This window comes from Dendrobates tinctorius, unplaced genomic scaffold (genome assembly GCF_039654945.1).
Source record: "Dendrobates tinctorius isolate UK_male_01 unplaced genomic scaffold, ASM3965494v1 ptg000332l, whole genome shotgun sequence".
NCBI classification, from domain to species: Eukaryota; Metazoa; Chordata; class Amphibia; order Anura; family Dendrobatidae; genus Dendrobates; species Dendrobates tinctorius.
This window is the reverse complement of record NW_027361998.1, coordinates 2,854,655-2,879,069: the sequence shown is the minus strand read 5'-3', so window position 1 is coordinate 2,879,069 and position 24,415 is coordinate 2,854,655. Positions and strand designations below refer to the sequence as shown.

Below are 24,415 nucleotides of genomic sequence, written 5' to 3'. Positions count from 1 at the left end.
GAGTATTATCTGACAGAATTGCAGGGGTGTCAATACTTTTGGTCACAACTGTATATTCTTGTACATAGGGGCAGTATTATAGTAGTTATATTCTTGTACATAGGGGCAGTATTATAGTAGTTATATTCTTGTACATAGGGGCAGTATTATAGTAGTTATATTCTTGTACATAGGGGCAGTATTATAGTAGTTATATTCTTGTACATAGGGGCAGTATTATAGTAGTTATATTCTTGTACATTGGGGGCAGTATTATAGTCGTTATATTCTTGTTCATAGGGGCAGTATTATAGTAGTTATATTCTTGTTCATAGGGGCAGTATTATAGTAGTTATATTCTTGTACATAGGAGCAGTATTATAGTAGTTATATTCTTGTACATAGGGGCAGTATTATAGTAGTTATATTCTTGTACATAGGGAGCAGTAATATAGTAGTTATATTCTTGTACATAGGAGCAGTATTATAGTAGTTATATTCTTGTACATAGGAGCAGTATTATAGTAGTTATATTCTTGTACATAGGGGCAGTATTATAGTAGTTATATTCTTGTACATAGGAGCAGTATTATAGTAGTTATATTCTTGTACATAGGAGCAGTATTATAGTAGTTATATTCTTGTACATAGGGGCAGTATTATAGTAGTTAAATTCTTGTACATAGGGGCAGTATTATAGTAGTTATATTCTTGTACATAGGGGGCAGTTTTATAGTATATTCTTGTACATAGGGAGCAGTATTATAGTCGTTATATTCTTGTTCATAGGGGCAGTATTATAGTAGTTATATTCTTGTACATAGGGAGCAGTATTATAGTAGTCATATTCTTGTACATGGGAGCAGTATTATAGTAGTTATATTCCTGTACGTAGGGGCAGTATTATAGTAGTTATATTCTTGTACATAGGGGCAGTATTATAGTAGTTATATTGTTGTACATAGGGAGCAGTATTATAGTAGTTATATTCTTGTACATAGGGAGCAGTATTATAGTAGTTATATTCTTGTACATGGGAGCAGTTTTATAGTAGTTATATTTTTGTACACAGGGGGCAGTATTATAGTAGTTATATTCTTGTACATAGGGGGCAGTATTATAGTAGTTATATTCTTGTTCATAGGGGCAGTATTATAGTAGTTATATTCTTGTACATGGGAGCAGTATTATAGTAGTTATATTCTTGTACATAGGAGCAGTATTATAGTAGTTATATTCTTGTACATAGGGGCAGTATTATAGTAGTTATATTCTTGTACATAGGGAGCAGTATTATAGTAGTTATATTCTTGTACATGGGAGCAGTATTATAGTAGTTATATTCTTGTACATGGGAGCAGTATTATAGTAGTTATATTCTTGTACATAGGAGCAGTGTTATAGTAGTTATATTCTTGTACATGGGAGCAGTATTATAGTAGTTATATTCCTGTGCGCAGGGGCAGTTTTATAGTAGTTATATTTTTGTACACAGGGGGCAGTATTATAGTAGTTATATTCTTGTACATAAGGGGCAGTATTATAGTAGTTATATTCTTGTAAATAGGGGCAGTATTATAGTAGTTATATTCTTGTACATAGGGAGCAGTATTATAGTAGTTATATTCTTGTACATGGGAGCAGTATTATAGTAATTATATTCCTGTACGTAGGGGCAGTATTATAGTAGTTATATTCTTGTACATAGGGGGCAGTATTATAGTAGTTATATTCTTGTACATGGGAGCAGTTTTATAGTAGTTATATTCTTGACATAGGGGCAGTATTATAGTAGTTATATTCTTGTACATAGAGGCAGAATTATAGTAGTTATATTCTTGTACATAGGGGGCAGTATTATAGTAGTTATATTCTTGTAGATAGGAGCAGTATTATAGTAGTTATATTCTTGTACATAGGGGGCAGTATTATAGTAGTTTTATTCTTGTACATAGGGGGCAGTGTTATAGTAGTTATATTCTTGTACATGGGGGCAGTATTATAGTAGTTATATATTTGTACATAGGAGCAGTATTATAGTAGTTATATTCTTGTACATAGGGAGCAGTATTATAGTAGTTATATTCTTGTAAATAGGGGGCAGTGTTATAGTAGTTATATTCTTGTACATGGGAGCAGTATTATAGTAGTTATATTCTTGTACATAGGGGCAGTATTATAGTAGTTATATTCTTGTACATAGGGGGCAGTATTATAGTAGTTATATTCTTGTACATAGGGGGCAGTATTATAGTAGTTATATTCTTGTACATAGGGGGCAGTATTATAGTAGTTATATTCTTGTACATAGGGAGCAGTATTATAGTAGTTATATTCTTGTAAATAGGGGGCAGTGTTATAGTAGTTATATTCTTGTACATGGGGGCAGTATTATAGTAGTTATATTCTTGTACATAGGGGCAGTATTATAGTAGTTATATTCTTGTACATGGGGGCAGTATTATAGTAGTTATATTCTTGTACATAGGGGGCAGTATTATAGTAGTTATATTCTTGTACATAGGGGGCAGTATTATAGTAGTTATATTCTTGTACATAGGGAGCAGTATTATAGTAGTTATATTCTTGTAAATAGGGGGCAGTGTTATAGAAGTTATATTCTTGTACATGGGGGCAGTATTATAGTAGTTATATTCTTGTACATAGGGGCAGTATTATAGTAGTTATATTCTTGTACATAGGAGCAGTATTATAGTAGTTATATTCTTGTAAATAGGGGGCAGTATTATAGTAGTTATATTCTTGTACATAGGGGCAGTATTATAGTAGTTATATTCTTGTATATAGGGCAGTATTATAGTAATTATATTCTTGTACATAGGGGGCAGTATTATAGTAGTTATATTCTTGTACATAGGGGGCAGTATTATACTAGTTATATTCTTGTACATAGGGGGCAGTATTATAGTAGTTATATTCTTGTACATAGGGAGCAGTATTATAGTAGTTATATTCTTGTAAATAGGGGGCAGTGTTATAGTAGTTATATTCTTGTACATGGGGGCAGTATTATAGTAGTTATATTCTTGTACATAGGGGCAGTATTATAGTATTTATATTCTTGTACATGGGGGCAGTATTATAGTAGTTATATTCTTGTACATAGGGGGCAGTATTATAGTAGTTATATTCTTGTACATAGGGAGCAGTATTATAGTAGTTATATTCTTGTAAATAGGGGGCAGTGTTATAGTAGTTATATTCTTGTACATGGGGGAAGTATTATAGTAGTTATATTCTTGTACATAGGGGCAGTATTATAGTAGTTATATTCTTGTACATGGGGGCAGTATTATAGTAGTTATATTCTTGTACATAGGAGCAGTATTATAGTAGTTATATTCTTGTACATAGGAGCAGTATTATAGTAGTTATATTCTTGTACATAGGGAGCAGTATTATAGTAGTTATATTCTTGTAAATAGGGGGCAGTGTTATAGTAGTTATATTCTTGTACATAGGAGCAGTATTATAGTAGTTATATTCTTGTACATAGGGGCAGTATTATAGTAGTTATATTCTTGTACATGGGGGCAGTATTATAGTAGTTATATTCTTGTACATAGGAGCAGTATCATAGTAGTTATATTCTTGTACATAGGGGGCAGTATTATAGTAGTTTTATTCTTGTACATGGGGGCAGTGTTATAGTAGTTATATTCTTGTACATGGGGGCAGTATTATAGTAGTTATATATTTGTACATAGGAGCAGTATTATAGTAGTTATATTCTTGTACATAGGGAGCAGTATTATAGTAGTTATATTCTTGTAAATAGGGGGCAGTGTTATAGTAGTTATATTCTTGTACATGGGGGCAGTATTATAGTAGTTATATTCTTGTACATAGGGGCAGTATTATAGTAGTTATATTCTTGTACATAGGGGGCAGTATTATAGTAGTTATATTCTTGTACATAGGGGGCAGTATTATAGTAGTTATATTCTTGTACATAGGGAGCAGTATTATAGTAGTTATATTCTTGTAAATAGGGGGCAGTGTTATAGTAGTTATATTCTTGTACATGGGGGGCAGTATTATAGTAGTTATATTCTTGTACATAGGGGCAGTATTATAGTAGTTATATTCTTGTACATGGGGGCAGTATTATAGTAGTTATATTCTTGTACATAGGGGGCAGTATTATAGTAGTTATATTCTTGTACATAGGGGGCAGTATTATAGTAGTTATATTCTTGTACATAGGGAGCAGTATTATAGTAGTTATATTCTTGTACATAGGGGCAGTATTATAGTAGTTATATTCTTGTACATAGGGGCAGTATTATAGTAGTTATATTCTTGTACATAGGGGCAGTATTATAGTAGTTATATTCTTGTACATAGGAGCAGTATTATAGTAGTTATATTCTTGTACACAGGGGGCAGTGTTATAGTAGTTATATTCTTGTACATGGGGGAAGTATTATAGTAGTTATATTCTTGTACATAGGGGCAGTATTATAGTAGTTATATTCTTGTACATGGGGCAGTATTATAGTAGTTATATTCTTGTACATAGGAGCAGTATTATAGTAGTTATATTCTTGTACATAGGAGCAGTATTATAGTAGTTATATTCTTGTACATAGGGAGCAGTATTATAGTAGTTATATTCTTGTAAATAGGGGGCAGTGTTATAGTAGTTATATTCTTGTACATAGGAGCAGTATTATAGTAGTTATATTCTTGTACATAGGGGCAGTATTATAGTAGTTATATTCTTGTACATGGGGGCAGTATTATAGTAGTTATATTCTTGTACATAGGAGCAGTATCATAGTAGTTATATTCTTGTACATAGGGGGCAGTATTATAGTAGTTTTATTCTTGTACATAGGGGGCAGTATTATAGTAGTTATATTCTTGTACATGGGGGCAGTATTATAGTAGTTATATTCTTGTACATAGGGGGCAGTATTATAGTAGTTATATTCTTGTACATAGGGAGCAGTATTATAGTAGTTATATTCTTGTAAATAGGGGGCAGTGTTATAGTAGTTATATTCTTGTACATGGGGGAAGTATTATAGTAGTTATATTCTTGTACATAGGGGCAGTATTATAGTAGTTATATTCTTGTACATGGGGCAGTATTATAGTAGTTATATTCTTGTACATAGGAGCAGTATTATAGTAGTTATATTCTTGTACATAGGAGCAGTATTATAGTAGTTATATTCTTGTACATAGGGAGCAGTATTATAGTAGTTATATTCTTGTAAATAGGGGGCAGTGTTATAGTAGTTATATTCTTGTACATAGGAGCAGTATTATAGTAGTTATATTCTTGTACATAGGGGCAGTATTATAGTAGTTATATTCTTGTACATGGGGGCAGTATTATAGTAGTTATATTCTTGTACATAGGAGCAGTATCATAGTAGTTATATTCTTGTACATAGGGGGCAGTATTATAGTAGTTTTATTCTTGTACATAGGGGGCAGTGTTATAGTAGTTATATTCTTGTACATGGGGGCAGTATTATAGTAGTTATATATTTGTACATAGGAGCAGTATTATAGTAGTTATATTCTTGTACATAGGGAGCAGTATTATAGTAGTTATATTCTTGTAAATAGGGGGCAGTGTTATAGTAGTTATATTCTTGTACATGGGGGCAGTATTATAGTAGTTATATTCTTGTACATAGGGGCAGTATTATAGTAGTTATATTCTTGTACATAGGGGGCAGTATTATAGTAGTTATATTCTTGTACATAGGGGGCAGTATTATAGTAGTTATATTCTTGTACATAGGGAGCAGTATTATAGTAGTTATATTCTTGTAAATAGGGGGCAGTGTTATAGTAGTTATATTCTTGTACATGGGGGCAGTATTATAGTAGTTATATTCTTGTACATAGGGGCAGTATTATAGTAGTTATATTCTTGTACATGGGGGCAGTATTATAGTAGTTATATTCTTGTACATAGGGGGCAGTATTATAGTAGTTATATTCTTGTACATAGGGGGCAGTATTATAGTAGTTATATTCTTGTACATAGGGAGCAGTATTATAGTAGTTATATTCTTGTAAATAGGGGGCAGTGTTATAGTAGTTATATTCTTGTACATGGGGGCAGTATTATAGTAGTTATATTCTTGTACATAGGGGCAGTATTATAGTAGTTATATTCTTGTACATGGGGGCAGTATTATAGTAGTTATATTCTTGTACATAGGGGGCAGTATTATAGTAGTTATATTCTTGTACATAGGGAGCAGTATTATAGTAATTATATTCTTGTAAATAGGGGGCAGTGTTATAGTAGTTATATTCTTGTACATGGGGGCAGTATTATAGTAGTTATATTCTTGTACATAGGAGCAGTATTATAGTAGTTATATTCTTGTACATAGGAGCAGTATTATAGTAGTTATATTCTTGTAAATAGGGGCAGTATTATAGTAGTTATATTCTTGTACATAGGGGCAGTATTATAGTAGTTATATTCTTGTACATAGGAGCAGTATTATAGTAGTTATATTCTTGTAAATAGGGGGCAGTGTTATAGTAGTTATATTCTTGTACATGGGGGCAGTATTATAGTAGTTATATTCTTGTACATAGGGGCAGTATTATAGTAGTTATATTCTTGTACATAGGAGCAGTATTATAGTAGTTATATTCTTGTACATAGGGAGCAGTATTATAGTAGTTATATTCTTGTAAATAGGGGGCAGTATTATAGTAGTTATATTCTTGTACATAGGAGCAGTATTATAGTAGTTATATTATTGTACATAGGAGCAGTATTATAGTAGTTATATTCTTGTACATAGGGGCAGTATTATAGTAGTTATATTCTTGTACATGGGGGCAGTATTATAGTAGTTATATTCTTGTACATAGGGGGCAGTATTATACTAGTTATATTCTTGTACATAGGGGGCAGTATTATAGTAGTTATATTCTTGTACATAGGGAGCAGTATTATAGTAGTTATATTCTTGTAAATAGGGGGCAGTGTTATAGTAGTTATATTCTTGTACATGGGGGCAGTATTATAGTAGTTATATTCTTGTACATAGGGGCAGTATTATAGTAGTTATATTCTTGTACATAGGAGCAGTATTATAGTAGTTATATTCTTGTACATAGGAGCAGTATTATAGTAGTTATATTCTTGTACATAGGGAGCAGTATTATAGTAGTTATATTCTTGTAAATAGGGGGCAGTGTTATAGTAGTTATATTCTTGTACATGGGGGCAGTATTATAGTAGTTATATTCTTGTACATAGGAGCAGTATTATAGTAGTTATATTCTTGTACATAGGGGGCAGTATCATAGTAGTTATATTCTTGTACATGGGGGCAGTATTATAGTAGTTATATTCTTGTACATAGGAGCAGTATTATAGTAGTTATATTCTTGTACATAGGAGCAGTATTATAGTAGTTATATTCTTGTACATAGGGAGCAGTATTATAGTAGTTATATTCTTGTAAATAGGGGGCAGTATTATAGTAGTTATATTCTTGTACATAGGGGCAGTATTATAGTAGTTATATTCCCGTACATAGGGGCAGCACTGTAGTATATTAGGGTACACTACTGGTTCAGTATTATAGATATTTACATAATATTGTAATAAAATTGTTTTTTAAGTTTAGATTATTTGAGCAAAATAGCAGTTTTATGTGACCTATACATTCACACAGCATCTGTCACTTTGTAGCTGATATAACGTTACTCACTCAGCATGGGGGCGACGTTGAGGACAAAACAAGGATAAACTTGCAAACCCAAAATTTTCATTAATTATTGTTTCTTTTTCTTTTCCATCAGTGCTGACGGGGAATTTGCCATAACGCACATGACTAAGGCTCACCTCTTTCACAATGGGATGGTAAAGTGGGTTCCTCCTGCCATCTATAAGAGCTCTTGCAGCATCGATGTCACCTTCTTCCCTTTTGACCAGCAGAACTGCAAGATGAAATTTGGTTCATGGACCTATGACAAAGCCAATATCGACTTGGAGAGCATGGAGCGAAACGTGGACCTGAAGGACTACTGGGAGAGCGGAGAGTGGGCCATCGTCAATGCTGTTGGGACATACAATTCTAAAAAATATGATTGCTGCACCGAGATCTATCCCGACATCACCTATTACTTTATCATACGGAGGTTGCCCTTGTTCTACACCATAAATTTGATCATCCCGTGTCTTCTGATCTCCTGCCTTACTGTCTTGGTCTTTTATCTGCCATCGGATTGTGGGGAGAAGATCACTTTGTGTATCTCAGTACTTTTATCTCTCACTGTCTTCCTGTTGCTGATTACGGAGATCATCCCTTCCACCTCCTTGGTGATCCCATTGATCGGGGAGTATCTGCTCTTCACCATGATCTTCGTAACTCTCTCCATAGTCATCACGGTGTTTGTGTTGAATGTCCACCACCGGTCGCCTAGTACTCACAAGATGCCTCTCTGGGTGCGTTCGGTCTTTTTGGATCACATACCCAGGTGGCTGTTTATGAAGAGGCCACCAGCTCCCGTAGAGGAGATTTTCAGTCAATACGATCCTCCGGAGCTTAAACTCAGTACATCCAAATATTGGATGGAGACTGATGTGGACGAGAAGTGGGGGGAATCGGAGGCTGAGATGCCACCCTGCCATGTACATCATATCTCCAGCCACAACCACAGCCTTCAGTATCGATATGACTATAACCATCTAGTGCCTGGGGGGCAGTGCCAGACCCCTCGTCAGAGCAAAGTGGAAAATTTGGAACCTAATTTTTTGCTCTCTCCGAGTATTTTAAAAGCTTTGGAAGGAGTACATTATATAGCGGACCACCTGCGGGCTGAGGACGCTGACTTTTCTGTAAGTAGCACTTTCTTTTTAACTTTGGTTAGATCCATGATGTTAAAGTTTGTATCCAAAGATGGGTTCTAGATGCTTGGTTCTAAAGATCTGGGTTCTGTGATAAAATTAGACATGGTAGACTGACTTGGATATGGAGGGTTAAGTAGAGTGTACCAAATATGATGGGCTTAGAAACATCAGCTGAGCAAACATTACATTATGGATGTTCTGTTCTTGTACATGGGAGCAGTATTAGTTATATTCTTGTACATAGGGGGCAGTATTATAGTAGTTATATTCTTGGACATAGGGGCAGTATTATAGTAGTTATATTCTTGTACATAGGGGAAGTATTATAGTAGTTATATTCTTGTACATAGGGGGCAGTATTATAGTAGTTACTGTATATTCTTGTACATAGGAGCAGTATTATAGTAGTTATATTCTTGTACATAGGGGGCAGTATTACAGTAGTTATATTCTTGTACATAGGGGCAGTATTATAGTAGTTATATTCTTGTACATAGGAGCAGTATTATAGTAGTTATATTCTTGTACATAGGGAGCAGTATTATAGTAGTTATATTCTTGTACATAGGAGCAGTATTATAGTAGTTATATTCTTGTACATAGGGGCAGTATTATAGTAGTTATATTCTTGTACACAGGAGCAGTATTACAGTAGTTATATTCTTGTACATAGGGGGCAGTATTATAGTAGTTATATTCTTGTACATAGAGGCAGTATTATAGTAGTTATATTCTTGTACACAGGAGCAGTATTATAGTAGTTATTCTTGTACATAGGAGCAGTATTATAGTAGTTATATTCTTGTACATAGGGGCAGTATTATAGTAGTTATGTTCATGTACATAGGAGCAGTATTATAGTAGTTATGTTCATGTACATAGGGGCAGTATTATAGTAGTTATATTCTTGTACATAGGGGCAGTATTATAGTAGTTATATTCTTGTACATAGGGGCAGTGTTATAGTAGTTATATTCTTGTACATGGGGGCAGTATTATAGTAGTTATATTCTTGTACATAGGGGCAGTATTATAGTAGTTATATTCTTGTACATGGGGGCAGTATTATAGTAGTTATATTCTTGTACATAGGGGGCAGTATTATAGTAGTTATATTCTTGTACATAGGGAGCAGTATTATAGTAGTTATATTCTTGTAAATAGGGGGCAGTGTTATAGTAGTTATATTCTTGTACATGGGGGAAGTATTATAGTAGTTATATTCTTGTACATAGGGGCAGTATTATAGTAGTTATATTCTTGTACATGGGGCAGTATTATAGTAGTTATATTCTTGTACATAGGAGCAGTATTATAGTAGTTATATTCTTGTACATAGGAGCAGTATTATAGTAGTTATATTCTTGTACATAGGGAGCAGTATTATAGTAGTTATATTCTTGTAAATAGGGGGCAGTGTTATAGTAGTTATATTCTTGTACATAGGAGCAGTATTATAGTAGTTATATTCTTGTACATAGGGGCAGTATTATAGTAGTTATATTCTTGTACATGGGGGCAGTATTATAGTAGTTATATTCTTGTACATAGGGGACAGTATTATAGTAGTTATATTCTTGTACATAGGGGGCAGTATTATAGTAGTTTTATTCTTGTACATAGGGGGCAGTATTATAGTAGTTATATTCTTGTACATAGGGGGCAGTATTATAGTAGTTATATTCTTGTACATGGGGCAGTAATATAGTAGTTATATTCTTGTACATAGGGGCAGTATTATAGTGAAAAAAGGGGAGAAGCCAGTGCGGCTTGTGGTCAGAACGCAACACATAAAGTGCATATGCACATATTAATTTCTAACTGTATTTCAAAATGAGATATTTAGCAAAAAATTGATCAATCATTTGAGCCACCCTGCCACGCCAAGGCATTTTCATATGGGGCAGTCCTACTCTACGTTTTTTTATATTCACTGTGCCATTGCGGCCTCCTAAATGTATTAAAAGCGAGACCATATTGAATGCAAACTGTACCTGAAGCGTTTCTGAATCACTCCCATGGAGCCAGAAAAGGCGAGCGCAGATAAAGGCTAACCAGGTCCAGATAGACATTTCAGGTTTAACCTCCACACTTTCCTGACCAACAAACACAGATGAAGGGTGATACAGGCCCAGACACATGTGCACAATCAAATAGAGCCCTGGGGCAGGGTTGGGCTGCTGTGTGTGCACAGCAGCCTAGATCAATCACAATGAACACAGAAAGAGCGGCGAACATAACCCAGTGCGCATGGCAACAGTGGTGGTCAACAGTTTGCATTTAATATGGTCTTGCTTTTAATACATTTAGGAGGCCGCAATGGCATAGCGAATATAAAAAATGTAGAGTAGGACTGCCCCATATGAGATTGCCTTGGCGTGGCGGGGTGGCTCAAATGATTGATCAATTTTTTGCTAAATGTCTCATTTTGAATAGTTAGAAATTAATATGTGCATATGCACTTTATGTATTGCGTTCTGACCACAAGCAGCGCTGGCTTCTCCCCTTTTTTTTACTTGATATTGGTCTGTTGCCGTGCGTGCTGGGTTATGTTCGCCGTTCTTTCTGTGTTCATTGTGATTGATCTAGGCTGCTGTGCACACACACAGCAGCCCTGCCCTGCCCCAGGACTCTATTTAATTTGTACACCTGTATCTGGGCCTGTATTGCCCTTCATCTGTGATTGCTGGTCAGGAAAGTGTGGAAGTTAAACCTGAAATGTCTGTCTGGACCTGGTTAGCCTTTATCTGCGCTCGCCTTTTCTGGCTCCATGGGAGTGATTCAGAAACGCTTCAGGTACAGTTTGCATTCAATATGGTCTTGCTTTTAATACATTTAGGAGGCCACAATGGCACAGAGAATATAAAAAACGTAGAGTAGGACTGCCCCATATGAGATTGCCTTGGCATGGCATTGTAGCTCAAATGATTGATCAATTTTTTGCTAAATGTCTCATTTTGAAATACAGTTAGAAATTATTTTGTGCATATGCACTTTATGTATTGTGTTCTGGCCCCAAGCAGCGCTGGCTTTTCCCCTTTTTTTTACTCAGTATTATAGTAGTTATATTCTTGTTCATAGTAGACAGTATTATAGTAGTTATATTACTGTATGTAATGTGGCAGGGTGTCAAGGATCTTCCATAGGGAAGTCATTCTGAACTTCCCCACTGTTATCTTTTTGTCATGAACAGCTCTCTGCTGACCCCTATCGTCAATACATTTATGCGATTGACCAATGATTAACGAAGGCTGTTTTCACTAATAGGCCTGTTATTGGGAACTAACAGTGAGCGTATGATATATACACCTCTGATTCCAACACATGGAATATATGTATATACTCCCGTTACCGTCACTTCTAACTCCACGATAACCCAACAACTACTCACTGCCACGGCTGGTTGTTATTTATGTACATGCCTTCTGGTCACCTAGTTCTGGTATTGTATGGCTTCAGGGTGCGGTTTACAGAACAAAAGGAACATAACTATTCAATTTTATATATATTTTAAATATACAAAAAAATTACAAAGGAGACAAAACAATTCAGCATATACAATTATATAAAATAAAAAGGAGTAACAAAAACTACGCTGATTATTCAGCTTAGCCAAGGAGAGAACTTCAGATGGAAATGTCCAGTGAATGGGAATCATGTATACACCGATGTGTATCTCTCAACAGGAACACAGATCATAATTTGCCTTGACCATTTTTCAGGATCTAAGTCACACCTACACCCCTCCCCCTTGCTGACATCACATTGACCGGGTTATGGGATGTTCTCAGCCCCTCAAGATTTTATGAATTTCCTAACTTTAACAAAATCTTCACTCCTAACTATCCCAGAAGTTAGAGATCACTGACATATTTTTTATCAGAATTTTACCCGGAGTCCAAACATGACATAGCTGTTGTCAGCGATTTGGCCACTATTGATTTGAGGTTTGTAGGCAGCTTTGGGAAAATATGCATATTTTTTAGTCCTGAAGTTGAATGTCTATGTCCCATCATTTCAGATCTATACAAACCCCAATATTCATAACTTTCCACTGGTGCTCCAGTGGCTAGTCGTGGGTGTATCATTTCCCCTGAAGGAAAAATATGACATAGTTGTCATGGGAGATTTCAACTATCCAGACATTTGTTGGGAATCTCTCTCAGGCAAAACTAACAGGTCAAGGAAATTCTTATCCTCTCTTGCTGACAACTTTATCTTCCAAAAGGTAGGGGAGAAAACAAGGGGAACTGCTACCTTGGATCAGAGGCTGGTTTCACATTAGCGCTTTTTAAGCGCACGCACGGCCGGGGGTAGCTCCGCCCCCGAGCCGGCTCTCTGCCCGGCGTGCCCGCCCCTTGCTTGTAGCGCCGCCTCCTAGCGGACAGCGGCGCCTGCGATCGGCGCACCCTATCTTTAGCATAGGGTGCGCAGATCGTGTGCAGGCCGTGCGCTAGTTGCGCTTTGACCTGCGCTGCGCACTTTTGACGGTGCGCCGTGCGCGCCAAAATCGAACTTTTCGGATTTTGGCGCGCACGGCGCACCGTCAAAAGTGCGCAGCGCAGGTCAAAGCGCAACTAGCGCACGGCCTGCGCACGATCTGCGCACCCTATGCTAAAGATAGGGTGCGCCGATCGCAGGCGCCGCTGTCCGCTAGGAGGCGGCGCTACAAGCAAGGGGCGGGCACGCCGGGCAGAGAGCCGGCTCGGGGGCGGAGCTACCCCCGGCCGTGCGTGCGCTTAAAAAGCGCTAATGTGAAACCAGCCTAATCCTTATAAACAGGGAGGAAATGGTTGAGGAGGTAAAAGTGGCTGGGACCCTAGGAGGTAGCGACCATGCTATTTTAGAATTTTGGATAACTAGAGGAGGAAGACCTGTGAAGACTCAGACATCAAGGTTAGATTTCAGAAAGGCAGATTTTAAGGGATTCAGAAAGAGAATTGGAGGGATCCAATGGCTGGATATCCTTAAAGACAAAAATGTCCAGGAAGGATGGGAAATCTTGAAAAATGAAATTCTCAAAGCACAATTGTTAACAATTCCGAAAAGAGGGAAGAATAGGAAGCATTTAAGGAAACCAGGATGGATGAACACAGAACTTAAGCACATGCTAAAAAGGAAGAAAGAAATGTTTATAAAATGGAAAGAGGGAGGCATATCTAAAGAAGAATATAATGCTGTCTGCAGAACCTGCAGGGCACAAATCAGATTATCTAAAGCTGACAATGAATTGAGGCTTGCAAGAGATGTCAAAAGCAATCATAAAGGATTTTGGGGATATGTCAAAAGTAAAAGAAAAGTCAAAGATGCTATAGGATTTTTTCAGGATGAAAATGATGAAATGGTAAGACAGAATGTTGAGAAGGCCGAACTTTAAAATTCCTATTTTGCATCTGTTTTCTCTCAGAAAGGAAATGTAACCTCACCTGTTCTTCACTGTCCTATTAAGGGAATAGAAGAATCCAGGATATCTATAAACAGAAAGATAGTGAGGAAACACTTAGCTAACCTAAATGAATTCAAGTCTCCAGGTCCAGATGAATTACACCCCAGAGTACTGAAGGAGATAGCAGAAGAAATTTTTGAACCCCTCTCCATAATCTTTGAAAATTCTTGGAGAACAGGAGAAGTCCCAGAAGAGTGGAGAAGAGCAAATGTTGTTCCTATCTTCAAAAAGGGGAAGAAGGTGGACCCAGGCAACTATAGGCTGGTGAGCCTGACTTCTATACCAGGAAAGATCTTTGAACAAATTATTAAACAACATGTATGTCAGTACCTAGATAAGAATGAAGTGATTAAACAGAATCAGCATGGGTTTGTAACTAATAAGTCATGTCAGACGAACTTAATTTCCTTCTATGATGGAATCACTGATTGGGTGGATCAAGGAAATGCTGTAGATATAGTATATCTTGACTTCAGCAAAGCATTTGACAAAGTATCTCATACAATCCTTATTGAAAAAATGGCTAAGTATGGAATAGACAAGGCAACTGTTAGGTGGATTCATAACTGGCTTAGTGATCGGACCCAAAGAGTGGTCGTAAATGGCTGCACATCCAGTTGGAAGAATGTCTCAAGTGGGGTACCACAGGGCTCTGTCCTGGGCCCTGTATTATTCAACATCTTTATCAACGATTTAGATGAAGGAATTGAGGGTAAATTTGCTGATGACACAAAGCTAGGAGGGATAGCTAATACTAGAGAAGAGAGAGAGAGGATTCAAAAAGATATAAATAAACTGGAGCAGTGGGCAGCAACTAACACAATGGTTTTTAACAGGGAAAAATGCAAAGTACTACATCTGGGCAATAAAAATGAAAAAAGCATATATAGAATGGGAGGAATAGGCCTAAGCAACAGCACATGTGAAAAAGACTTGGGTATACTAATAGATCACAGACTGAATATGAGTCAACAGTGTGATGCAGCAGCAAAAAAGGCAAATGCAATTCTAGGATGTATTAACAGAAGCATACAGTCTAGATCACGTGAAGTCATTATTTCCCTCTACTCCGCTTTGGTCAGACCTCATCTGGAATATTGTGTCCAGTTTTGGGCACCACATTTTAAAAAAGACATCGAGAAACTGGAGCGAGTTCAGAAAAGAGTGACCAGACACTTCCGGTTCCGGTGCCCGCATGTGAGGAGCAAGGCTTCCAGCGCTCCCCAACCCCCTGCTAAAAGGCAGCATTTATACCATAAATCAGACCCCCGGATTACCGGGAACGGGAGGAGAGGAAGGTCCGGTTCTGCTGCACCGCTGCATGGACAGATACGTCCTCAGGAACAGCGGTAAGGGGGCAGCTCAAAGCCGAGAGAAGGAGACACGCGCGCCTTCCAAGATGGCGCCGACGCCGACCTCAGCAGCGGCAGCAGCTGCTGCAAAGCAAACGGAGAGGAGAGGGGAGCAGGGAGGAAGGAGAGACGGCAGGGCTGCGACACACAAGTCTGGGGAAACCGCGACGGGGAAGCCCAAGGAGACCCAGGGCACCCCTAAGGTATGCACTCTCCCTGACGCGCTATATGCCCCTGCATCCCCCACTGCCACGGAAGAACGCGGTGATTATGAGGAGCGCGACCCCCCTAGGCCGCAGATACCTGAGATGGACTATAAAAAGCTGGCAGGGGAGGTGGCAGGACATTTGCTGCCTGAAATCACATCTAAGCTGAAGGATTACATAGGATCAGCCTTGCATGACATGCAGAAGCACCTGGATGAAACTGCTGAGAAGGTGTCCGCAGTGGAGACACGTGTATCTACACTGGAAGACAATGTATATGAAGACCAGACAACAATATCTAGACTATCTAAAGAAAACCTGATTTTGAGAGATAAAATTGATGATCTGGAAAACAGATCCAGACGGAGCAATATCCGGATTATAGGAATCTCTGAAAAATTCCCCATAAAGGACTTAAGAAATCTGTGCGAAAATATGATCCCCGCGGCATTGGGGATCGAGGCGGGGAGGATAATAGAGCGAGTACATCGCATTGGTCCCCAAAAGAACCCGTCCGAATTGGGCAACCAGATAAGACCTAGGCAAATCATCACCAAATACCTGAACTTTTCAGACAAAAATTATGTCATCCAATCCTATAAAAGACTTAGACGACCCCTTGAAATTAGGGGGGAAAAAGTGCTCTTATTCGACGACTTTTCTGCAGAAGTGACCAGGCAACGCAGAGCTTTCAGTGTGATATGCACAGAACTACACAAAAACAATATGCGGTTCCAATTGAGATACCCGGCAACCCTCTACATCAGACATCAAGATGGCTCTTCACATTCATTTTTCAATCCCAAAGAGGCAGAGAAGTATCTCAAGACCCTGAGAGGCGACCACACAGAAGATGCAAGATCGCAGGGAAGAGCAAGCAGTCCCAGAGATCATCTAAAGAATTGGCCGACTTACACTGAGGACAGAAGCCCGAATCTAGCATCGGATCTACCGAAGGCCCAGAGAGCGTCCATACAATCCGGGACGGTTTGAAGAGCGGTGTACGGGTCGTCACTGAGGACAGAATGGGGTTTTGATGCATAGCTGTTTCCTTTTTTTTCTGGGGTCTGAACACCTCTCGGACTGCCCGAGGTATTTGTATTTTATATGTCTGAATGTAACTGATCACGCAATAATGGGAGAGAGGAAAGGGGGGAGGGGAGCAAGGGAAGAAAAGTGTGCGGGGAAGAAGCGAAGTCAAGAATGGTACGCCAATCTGGACAAGGGCCCTGGAGACGTTCTTCAGGCTCCTTAGGGGATAAGGGGGCAGGGAAAATGTTAATCTTGGTTCAATTTGTTTGTTGGGGATATAACTGTAATTTTGATTTTGATTTTCTTGTTAAGATACTTGCAAGTGGCGCTCGTAGGCTATTAAGGCGGCAGAAAATTGGCTCATATGGACAAAGCAGGATAGGCAGCTCCCATGCTCGTGCCCCAGTATTAGGTGTCACTAAGACACCTACAGTTGGCCCATCCAAAAAAAAAAAAATTATGAGGATAGTTACTTGGAATGTAAAGGGCCTGAGGTCCCCACAGAAGAGGCTAATGATTCTTAGACATCTTAAACGTATTAAGCCAGATATAGCCCTATTACAAGAGACACATTTGGAGTTGTCGGACTTCAAGAGGATGGAAAAATTGTGGGTGGGCAAAACATATGGGTCACCAGCTATTAATAACAAGGCAGGAGTACTAATTTTAATAGATAAAAATTTCCAACACCAGGTGGTGAACACTAAAACGGACCACGAGGGGAGGCTACACTCGATCACCATAACGGCATCTGGAAGCACATACAAAATAATGAACGTTTATGCCCCCAACGAAAACAACAAAAAATACTATCATTATCTAGAACAAGAAATATTGAAAGATCCCACACAGAATCTGATAATCGGGGGGGATTTTAATTCGGTGGTGAATATCTTAGAAGATAGAAAAACCAAATCACAGGGGACACCGGGACTGAGAGGCCAAGATAAAGTAATTCCCCCAATGCTAAAAAACACGGGCCTGACTGACACTTGGAGATATCTGCACCCACAGGATAGGGAGTTCACTTTTTATTCACCCGCCAGAGATGCGTGGTCGAGGATAGATCATTTCTTTGTCTCCCCGCCTATCCTTAACAAATTGCTGTCGGCTACAATACATGATCTGGTGTTATCGGATCATGCGCCTGTGATAATAGAACTGGCAGATACGTTCCCTAGAGGAACAGACAATCTATGGAGATTTCCTAGATACTTACATGACAACGAGGATTTCGAATTAAAACTGAGGGAGTGGTGGGGAGAGATAAGAGAGGACAATAGGACACACGAGACTAAAGGCCCTTTTACATTTAGCGATGCACCAGCGATCCAACCAGCGATCCGACCCGGTCAGGATCGCTGGTGCATCGCTAAATGATCGCTAGTGAGCTTTCATACAGAAAGATCTCACAGCGATTCAGCAGCGATGCAGCTCACGATACTTACCATTCACACACAGCGATCCTGCGTCCTCCCGCCCGCGTCCAGCGTCGCTCGTCGGCACAGCAGGAAGTCTCAGCAGGAAGCAGGCGACGAGAAATGGAGCCGGACATTCTCGCGCGATCAGCGATGGACAGCGGGGGAGCCGGTCGTTGGTAAGTATCACACATAGCGATATCACTAGCAATATCGCTATAACGTCACAAAACCAGTGACGTTTTAGCGATATTGCTAGCGATATCGCTTAGTGTAAAACCCCCTTAACTCACCCCTACTATGGGAAACAATTAAAGTAGTCATGAGGGGAAAAATAATTTCATACACGTCAGCTATAAAAACAAAAACACAGGAAAAGTACACAGAACTCACGAACAGGCTCAGGCAGACTTATACCCTATTTCAAAGTCACCCCAACAAATTAAATAAGGATAACTGGTTAATGGAACAAAGAGAATTTAATACTTGGATGGCAAAGAGGGAACAATTATTTAAATCATCTAGTGAGGCCAAATTCCATAGATAAGGAAATAAAGCAGGAAAACTGATGGCCTCTATGGTCAGGAATAGATTCTTTGCGCAAGGCCCTTTTCATCTAAAAGACCAAAATGGCAACATACAGAATAAACCAAAAGAAATAGCCAGTATTCTGGGAAAATACTATAAGAACCTTTATATGGATAAGGCGGATCGGGGAATACCGACGACCACATTACTCGACCGACCAGACATCCCGAAGTTGTCAGATGAACAAAAACAATTCCTAAATACACCCATCACACAAGAAGAAATTAAACAGACAATTAGGAACTTGGGGAATGGGAAAGCCCCGGGCCCTGATGGCTATTCGGGAGAATTTTTTAAGATTTTACAGGACGAAACATCCCCTGTTTTAGCAAAAATATTTAACGGGATACTAGAAGGGAAACCCATGACGAGGCCCAGCAACTTAGCATATATCAAAGTTCTACCAAAACCGGGAAAGGATCCCCTGTTGCCGGGATCATATCGTCCCATTTCCTTAATAAATGTAGATAATAAAATAATGTCTAAAATCCTGGCCGATAGATTGGCAGAAATATTACCAAACCTAATATCAGAACCACAGACGGGCTTTGTTAAGGGTAGGTCGGCAACGAGCAACATGAGAAAAGTCATGTTGGTTTTGGACAGGGTAAACCTCAATCCCACTCCAAGCGAAAAACCAGCATTACTAACAATCGACGCCGAAAAAGCATTTGACAATGTCAGGTGGGAATGGCTTTTCAGGGTATTGGCAAGAATGGGTTTTGGGGGTTCCTTCCTGACCTACATCACAGAAATATATTCAAAGCCGGAGGCCCAGATCTACATTCCAGGTTTCCTCTCGGACAGATTCCCACTGTCCAAGGGGACAAGGCAGGGGTGTCCTTTGTCGCCTCTGCTATTCAATATAGCTCTGGAACCTTTGGTGAGAGAGCTGTCTGACCCGCAGCGGTTTCCTGGCATTCAGATCGGTGGGGAGGCAGTGCGCGCTACTTTCTTTGCCGATGATATTTTGCTTTTCCTTAGGGATCCCTTTGTGCAGGTGGAATCGGCTATAGAAACGATCAATACATATGGGGTTATGCGGGCTTTAAAATTAACAAGATTAAATCCGAACTGCTTCCCCTGGGAAGGTGGGACGCGGCAAATAGACAGAAATTAAACAGAGCTCAATTGGGGGTGGGAATGGCGAAATCCTATATTAAATACCTAGGCATTAAAATAGGGGGGGAGCCATCATCCATATACAAATTAAACTACCCTCCATTAATAGCAAACATAGTAAATGATCTAGTAAAGTGGAAGGATCTACCATTAAATTTGACAGGGAGAATTCAGCTTATTAAAATGATGAGCACTTCGAAACTAATGTACCACCTTCAAACGATCCCACTCCTGCTGAAACACAATGATGTAAAATCCTTGGATTCTGCGTTCTCCAAATTTATCTGGAGGAACAAAAAAACCACGCATAAGTCTCAAAAAGATGATGACTCCAAAGATGGAAGGGGGCTTAAAACTATCAAGTGTTAGAAACTACAATATAGCGTGCCTGACAAGGTATTTTCTAAACTGGTTGCATGGAGAGAGTAAATATTCGGCCTATGCCATAGAGAGGGAATATGCCCAACCTTGGGATCTTAGGTCCTTGTTGCACGCAAGACTAAAGGTGCTTCCAACCAAAATCAAAAATTCTTTGATATTCCGGGATACTATTGCCACCTGGAAGACGGTGAGAAAAAAAATACAAACTTCCGTTCCGAATATCTAAATACCTCCCAGTGTGGAATAACATAGAATTTTTACCGGGAGTAGAGAATAAACTGTTTAAGGAATGGAGAGACAGGGGTATACAGGAGATAGCTCATCTGACTCATCCTACAGAGAACAGATGGCTAAGACAAAATGAAATAATAGAAAAATTTGATCTCCAAAAATTTCAAACGGTACAATTTGAACAGATTAGGTATCATATCATGTCCCACTTAATTGACACGCAGGCGGAGTTCACATGCAACGAGTTCGATAGAATGGTGGATGCAGCAAAAAACTTCTCGTCTATTTCAATGTTGTACAGCACGATGAGAGGGGTGCTTTTAGATAGTCATCCAGATACCTTCTATAAAAAATGGGAATCGCAACTGGAGGACAGGGCTATTGGAGACAAAATAAGGAAGGGGTGGACCAAAGCTCGCCAGTCCCTTATTAATGAAAGCTGGAGAGAAACTCAATTCAAAATAATACACAGGGCAATATACGCCTTCCAATTTCCAAGGAGCTCTGATAAGCCAGAAAGACTCACGAAATGTCCCAAATGTAATACCCCATATACTGACTTACGTCATGGCCTGCTGACTTGCAAGCAGGTGGCGGACATGTGGGGTGCAGTTAGAAAATATATAAAGAACATATGGGATTGGGGCGATGAAATCCCGAGAGATTTGGTTTTATTTCACTATTGGGAGAAGTCCCCCGATGCTCATGCCCCCGCAGGTCATTCACATAATCATAATGCTCATGAAAAAAATATTATTAAAAAACTGGCTACAGAAGGACATGCCCACCATGAAAGAACTCTCGGGACGCCTGAAGCATGTAATGCTAATGGAGAGGTTAGAGGCAGAGAAGAGGAAGTCTTGCGAAACATCTAGATTTTTTACAAAATGGAGGCACTATATTGTGGAGCACTGTAATAAGGAGGAAATACAACGTATAGTTGGACCTTTCAGAGACACAACGTGGTACCACAGGGAATCCTTGGGGGGAACACTGGGAATATTAAACCTGAACTGAAGCAAATGATCCCCGTGAGCCAAAGAAAGTCAAATACGGACGGTCTTAGGGCCTGTGAGCGAGTAGACTTTTCACTAAGCAAGGGAGGAAAAGGTTTTAGGGTTTTGGGGGGCGGGAGAGATTGTTGGGGAGGGAAAAGGGTAACAAGGTCAAGGTTGATCTTCTAATATGTAATCATAGGGGGGAAATGAGACGCCAATGATTATTAGACAGACTGCTACGAGGTATACACGTTTTTCAATTATTGCTGCGAGGATGCATTTCTCCGAATTTATGTAATTATGTATCATGATCTGTATCTGTTTTTTGTTAAAAAAATTTGTAATAAAAATAGAGATTAAAAAATAAAAAAAAAAAGAGTGACCAGAATGGTGACCGGTCTGCAAACCCTGTCTTATGAGGAAAGGTTGCAGGATTTGGGAATGTTTAGTTTGCAAAAGAGAAGACTGAGAGGAGACTTAATAGATGTCTACAAATATCTAAAGGGCTGTCACATTGTAGAAGGATCAACTTTATTCTCATTTGCACAAGGAAAGACTAGAAGCAATGGGATGAAACTGAATGGGAGGAGACACAGATTAGATATTAGAAAAAACTTTTTGACAGTTAGAGTGATCAATGAGTGGAACAGGCTGCTAAGAGAAGTTGTGAGTTCTTCTTCAATGGAAGTCTTCAAACAGAGGCTGGACAGACATCTGACTGGGATGATTTAGCGAATCCTGCTTTGAGCAGGGGGTTGGGCCAGATGGCCCAGGAGGTCCCTTCCAACTCTATGATTCTATGTTTCTATGATAATAGTTTCCTTTCACCTCAGGGTATCTTTCTTGGGGACAAAGGAGACTTTTCCACCTCTCTATCTATGCGTAAACACATGTCCCCTTTGTTATCTGGACCTCAGGAAAAGTTCTTTCCTGGCTAATTACCTGTACTCTGTAGGGAGTATCAAAATGAACTTGAATGGTTAACTATTCACATCTTAATTGGTTTCTGCACCCCCAGGCTATACATAATTAACCCACTTCCCTATGTCCCCTGGGAAATTCTACTTTTAAGAGACTTAAAATGTAAGTTCTTTTTCCTACTGCAATTCTGTGTGAGAGAAGAGGAGGGGGGTGAATGCCCTCTCACTAGAGTGTCATTATTCATCTTAATATTTTCTATGACATAGGATAATAATGTTTTTCTTTTTTTTTAAGGTAAAAGAAGACTGGAAATATGTAGCGATGGTGATTGACCGGATCTTCCTGTGGATGTTCATTATTGTATGCTTGTTAGGAACAATAGGATTATTCCTCCCTCCTTTCCTGGCTGGGATGATATAGGATTTAATTTCTCACACATTTTGGCTTAAGCCTCAGGCATAAGGTGGACTCGGCTACTCACATCTCAGGCTTCTGGATTGATGGACTCTGGATATACGGGACTTCTGGAAGAATGAAAAGATCGCCACTAATAATGGACGCTTGCTCATAAATACTAATAAATGATTGCGATAAATAACAGTTCCACTCTTTCTTCCTTTATTTTTGATGGGAGGTGAAAGAGGATCACAGCTGCAAAGAATGCACTGAACATTTTCCCTTATGGAGGGTAGTGTTATCTTCATATTTTATACCAGCTGCATCGCTATGTTATTTATGCCAAGAACTTCCAGGATTTTGCAAAATTATAAAAATAAGTGGCTTTTTTTCTTCCCAGACAGCGCCACATTTGTCTTCAGGTTGTGTTCAGTATTGCAATTCAACCTCAGTGAAGTGAATACGGCAGAGCTATTATACAAATCACAACCTATGGCGCTGTTTATGGAAAAATATATTTTTTTTTCCTTTTTAATACTTAACACTACTTTAATTTTTTTTGGCCTATAGGACATCAGTAATTGGGGGGGGGGTCTTCATTTCTGGAAATCGCTCCAATTATCCTTAGGAGGGAAAGGTGGTACTCCAATAACCTGTGCGGTGCATTCCATCATTCTTTACCCAAGCACAGCGCCATACATATGTAGGTGGCTATTTTTTTTCCTGACGGATAATGGAACACTGCTGTGTTTTTGCAAACTGCAGCGTGTCGCTTCTTTCAGCGTTTTAGCAGCGTTTTTTTCACCCATAGTAAGCAATGGGTAAGTGAAAAAACACAGCAAAAAAACGCAGGTATCAGTTATTGTTGCGTTTTTGGTGCAAAAAACTTAAGGAACTTGCATCATGATTTTTTGGCGGCATTAAACTTTATCACCATGCACAAGAATCACATAGAATCCTGGAATGTTAAAGTTGGAATGGACCTCCGGGGTCATCGTGTCCAACCCCCTGCTCAATGCAGGAGTCACTAAACCATCTCAGACAGACGTTTGTCCAGCCTCGGTTTGAAGACTTCCATTGAAGGAGAACTCGTGGCCGCCTTTGATCACCCTCAGGGCTAGTGAAGCACACTGTTTCTCTCTACTCCGCTATATCTCAGCTTTAAGGCTACAGTCCTGATCAGCAAGGCTCCTTACTTAATTGCTCAGCGGTTCCACGTCAAATTTCTTCTACTACTGGCGCCTAGAGTTGAACGACTTTGGTCGGATCGGGTTTCGTGAAACCCGAATGAAACAAAATTTGAGTCAGATGAAACTGGTCCGACTAGGGCAAAAAAAGTCGGAGTTTCGTCCGAAACCTGACCCCATTGACTTGCATTGGGGTCAGGTTTCGGACGAAACTCCGACTTTTTTTGCCCTAGTTGGACCAGTTTCATCCGACTCAAATTTTGTTTCATTCGGGTTTCACGAAATCCAA

General features: G+C 39.1%; 1 protein-coding gene across 6 annotated transcripts in view; it reads left to right on the top strand.

Annotated features, from left to right (window-relative positions):
* Positions 1–23,143, top strand: part of CHRNA2 (cholinergic receptor nicotinic alpha 2 subunit) — a 254,947-nt gene extending 231,804 nt beyond the window's left edge. For all 6 annotated transcript variants that reach the window (XM_073561932.1, XM_073561929.1, XM_073561931.1 and 3 more), the window contains 2 exons: positions 7,798–8,836; positions 22,838–23,143. In XM_073561932.1, the coding sequence (XP_073418033.1) occupies positions 7,798–8,836; positions 22,838–22,963 (1,165 nt within the window). In that variant the 3' untranslated portion in view covers positions 22,964–23,143. The remainder of the gene's footprint in view (positions 1–7,797; positions 8,837–22,837) is intronic.
* Positions 23,144–24,415: the final 1,272 nt, after the last annotated feature.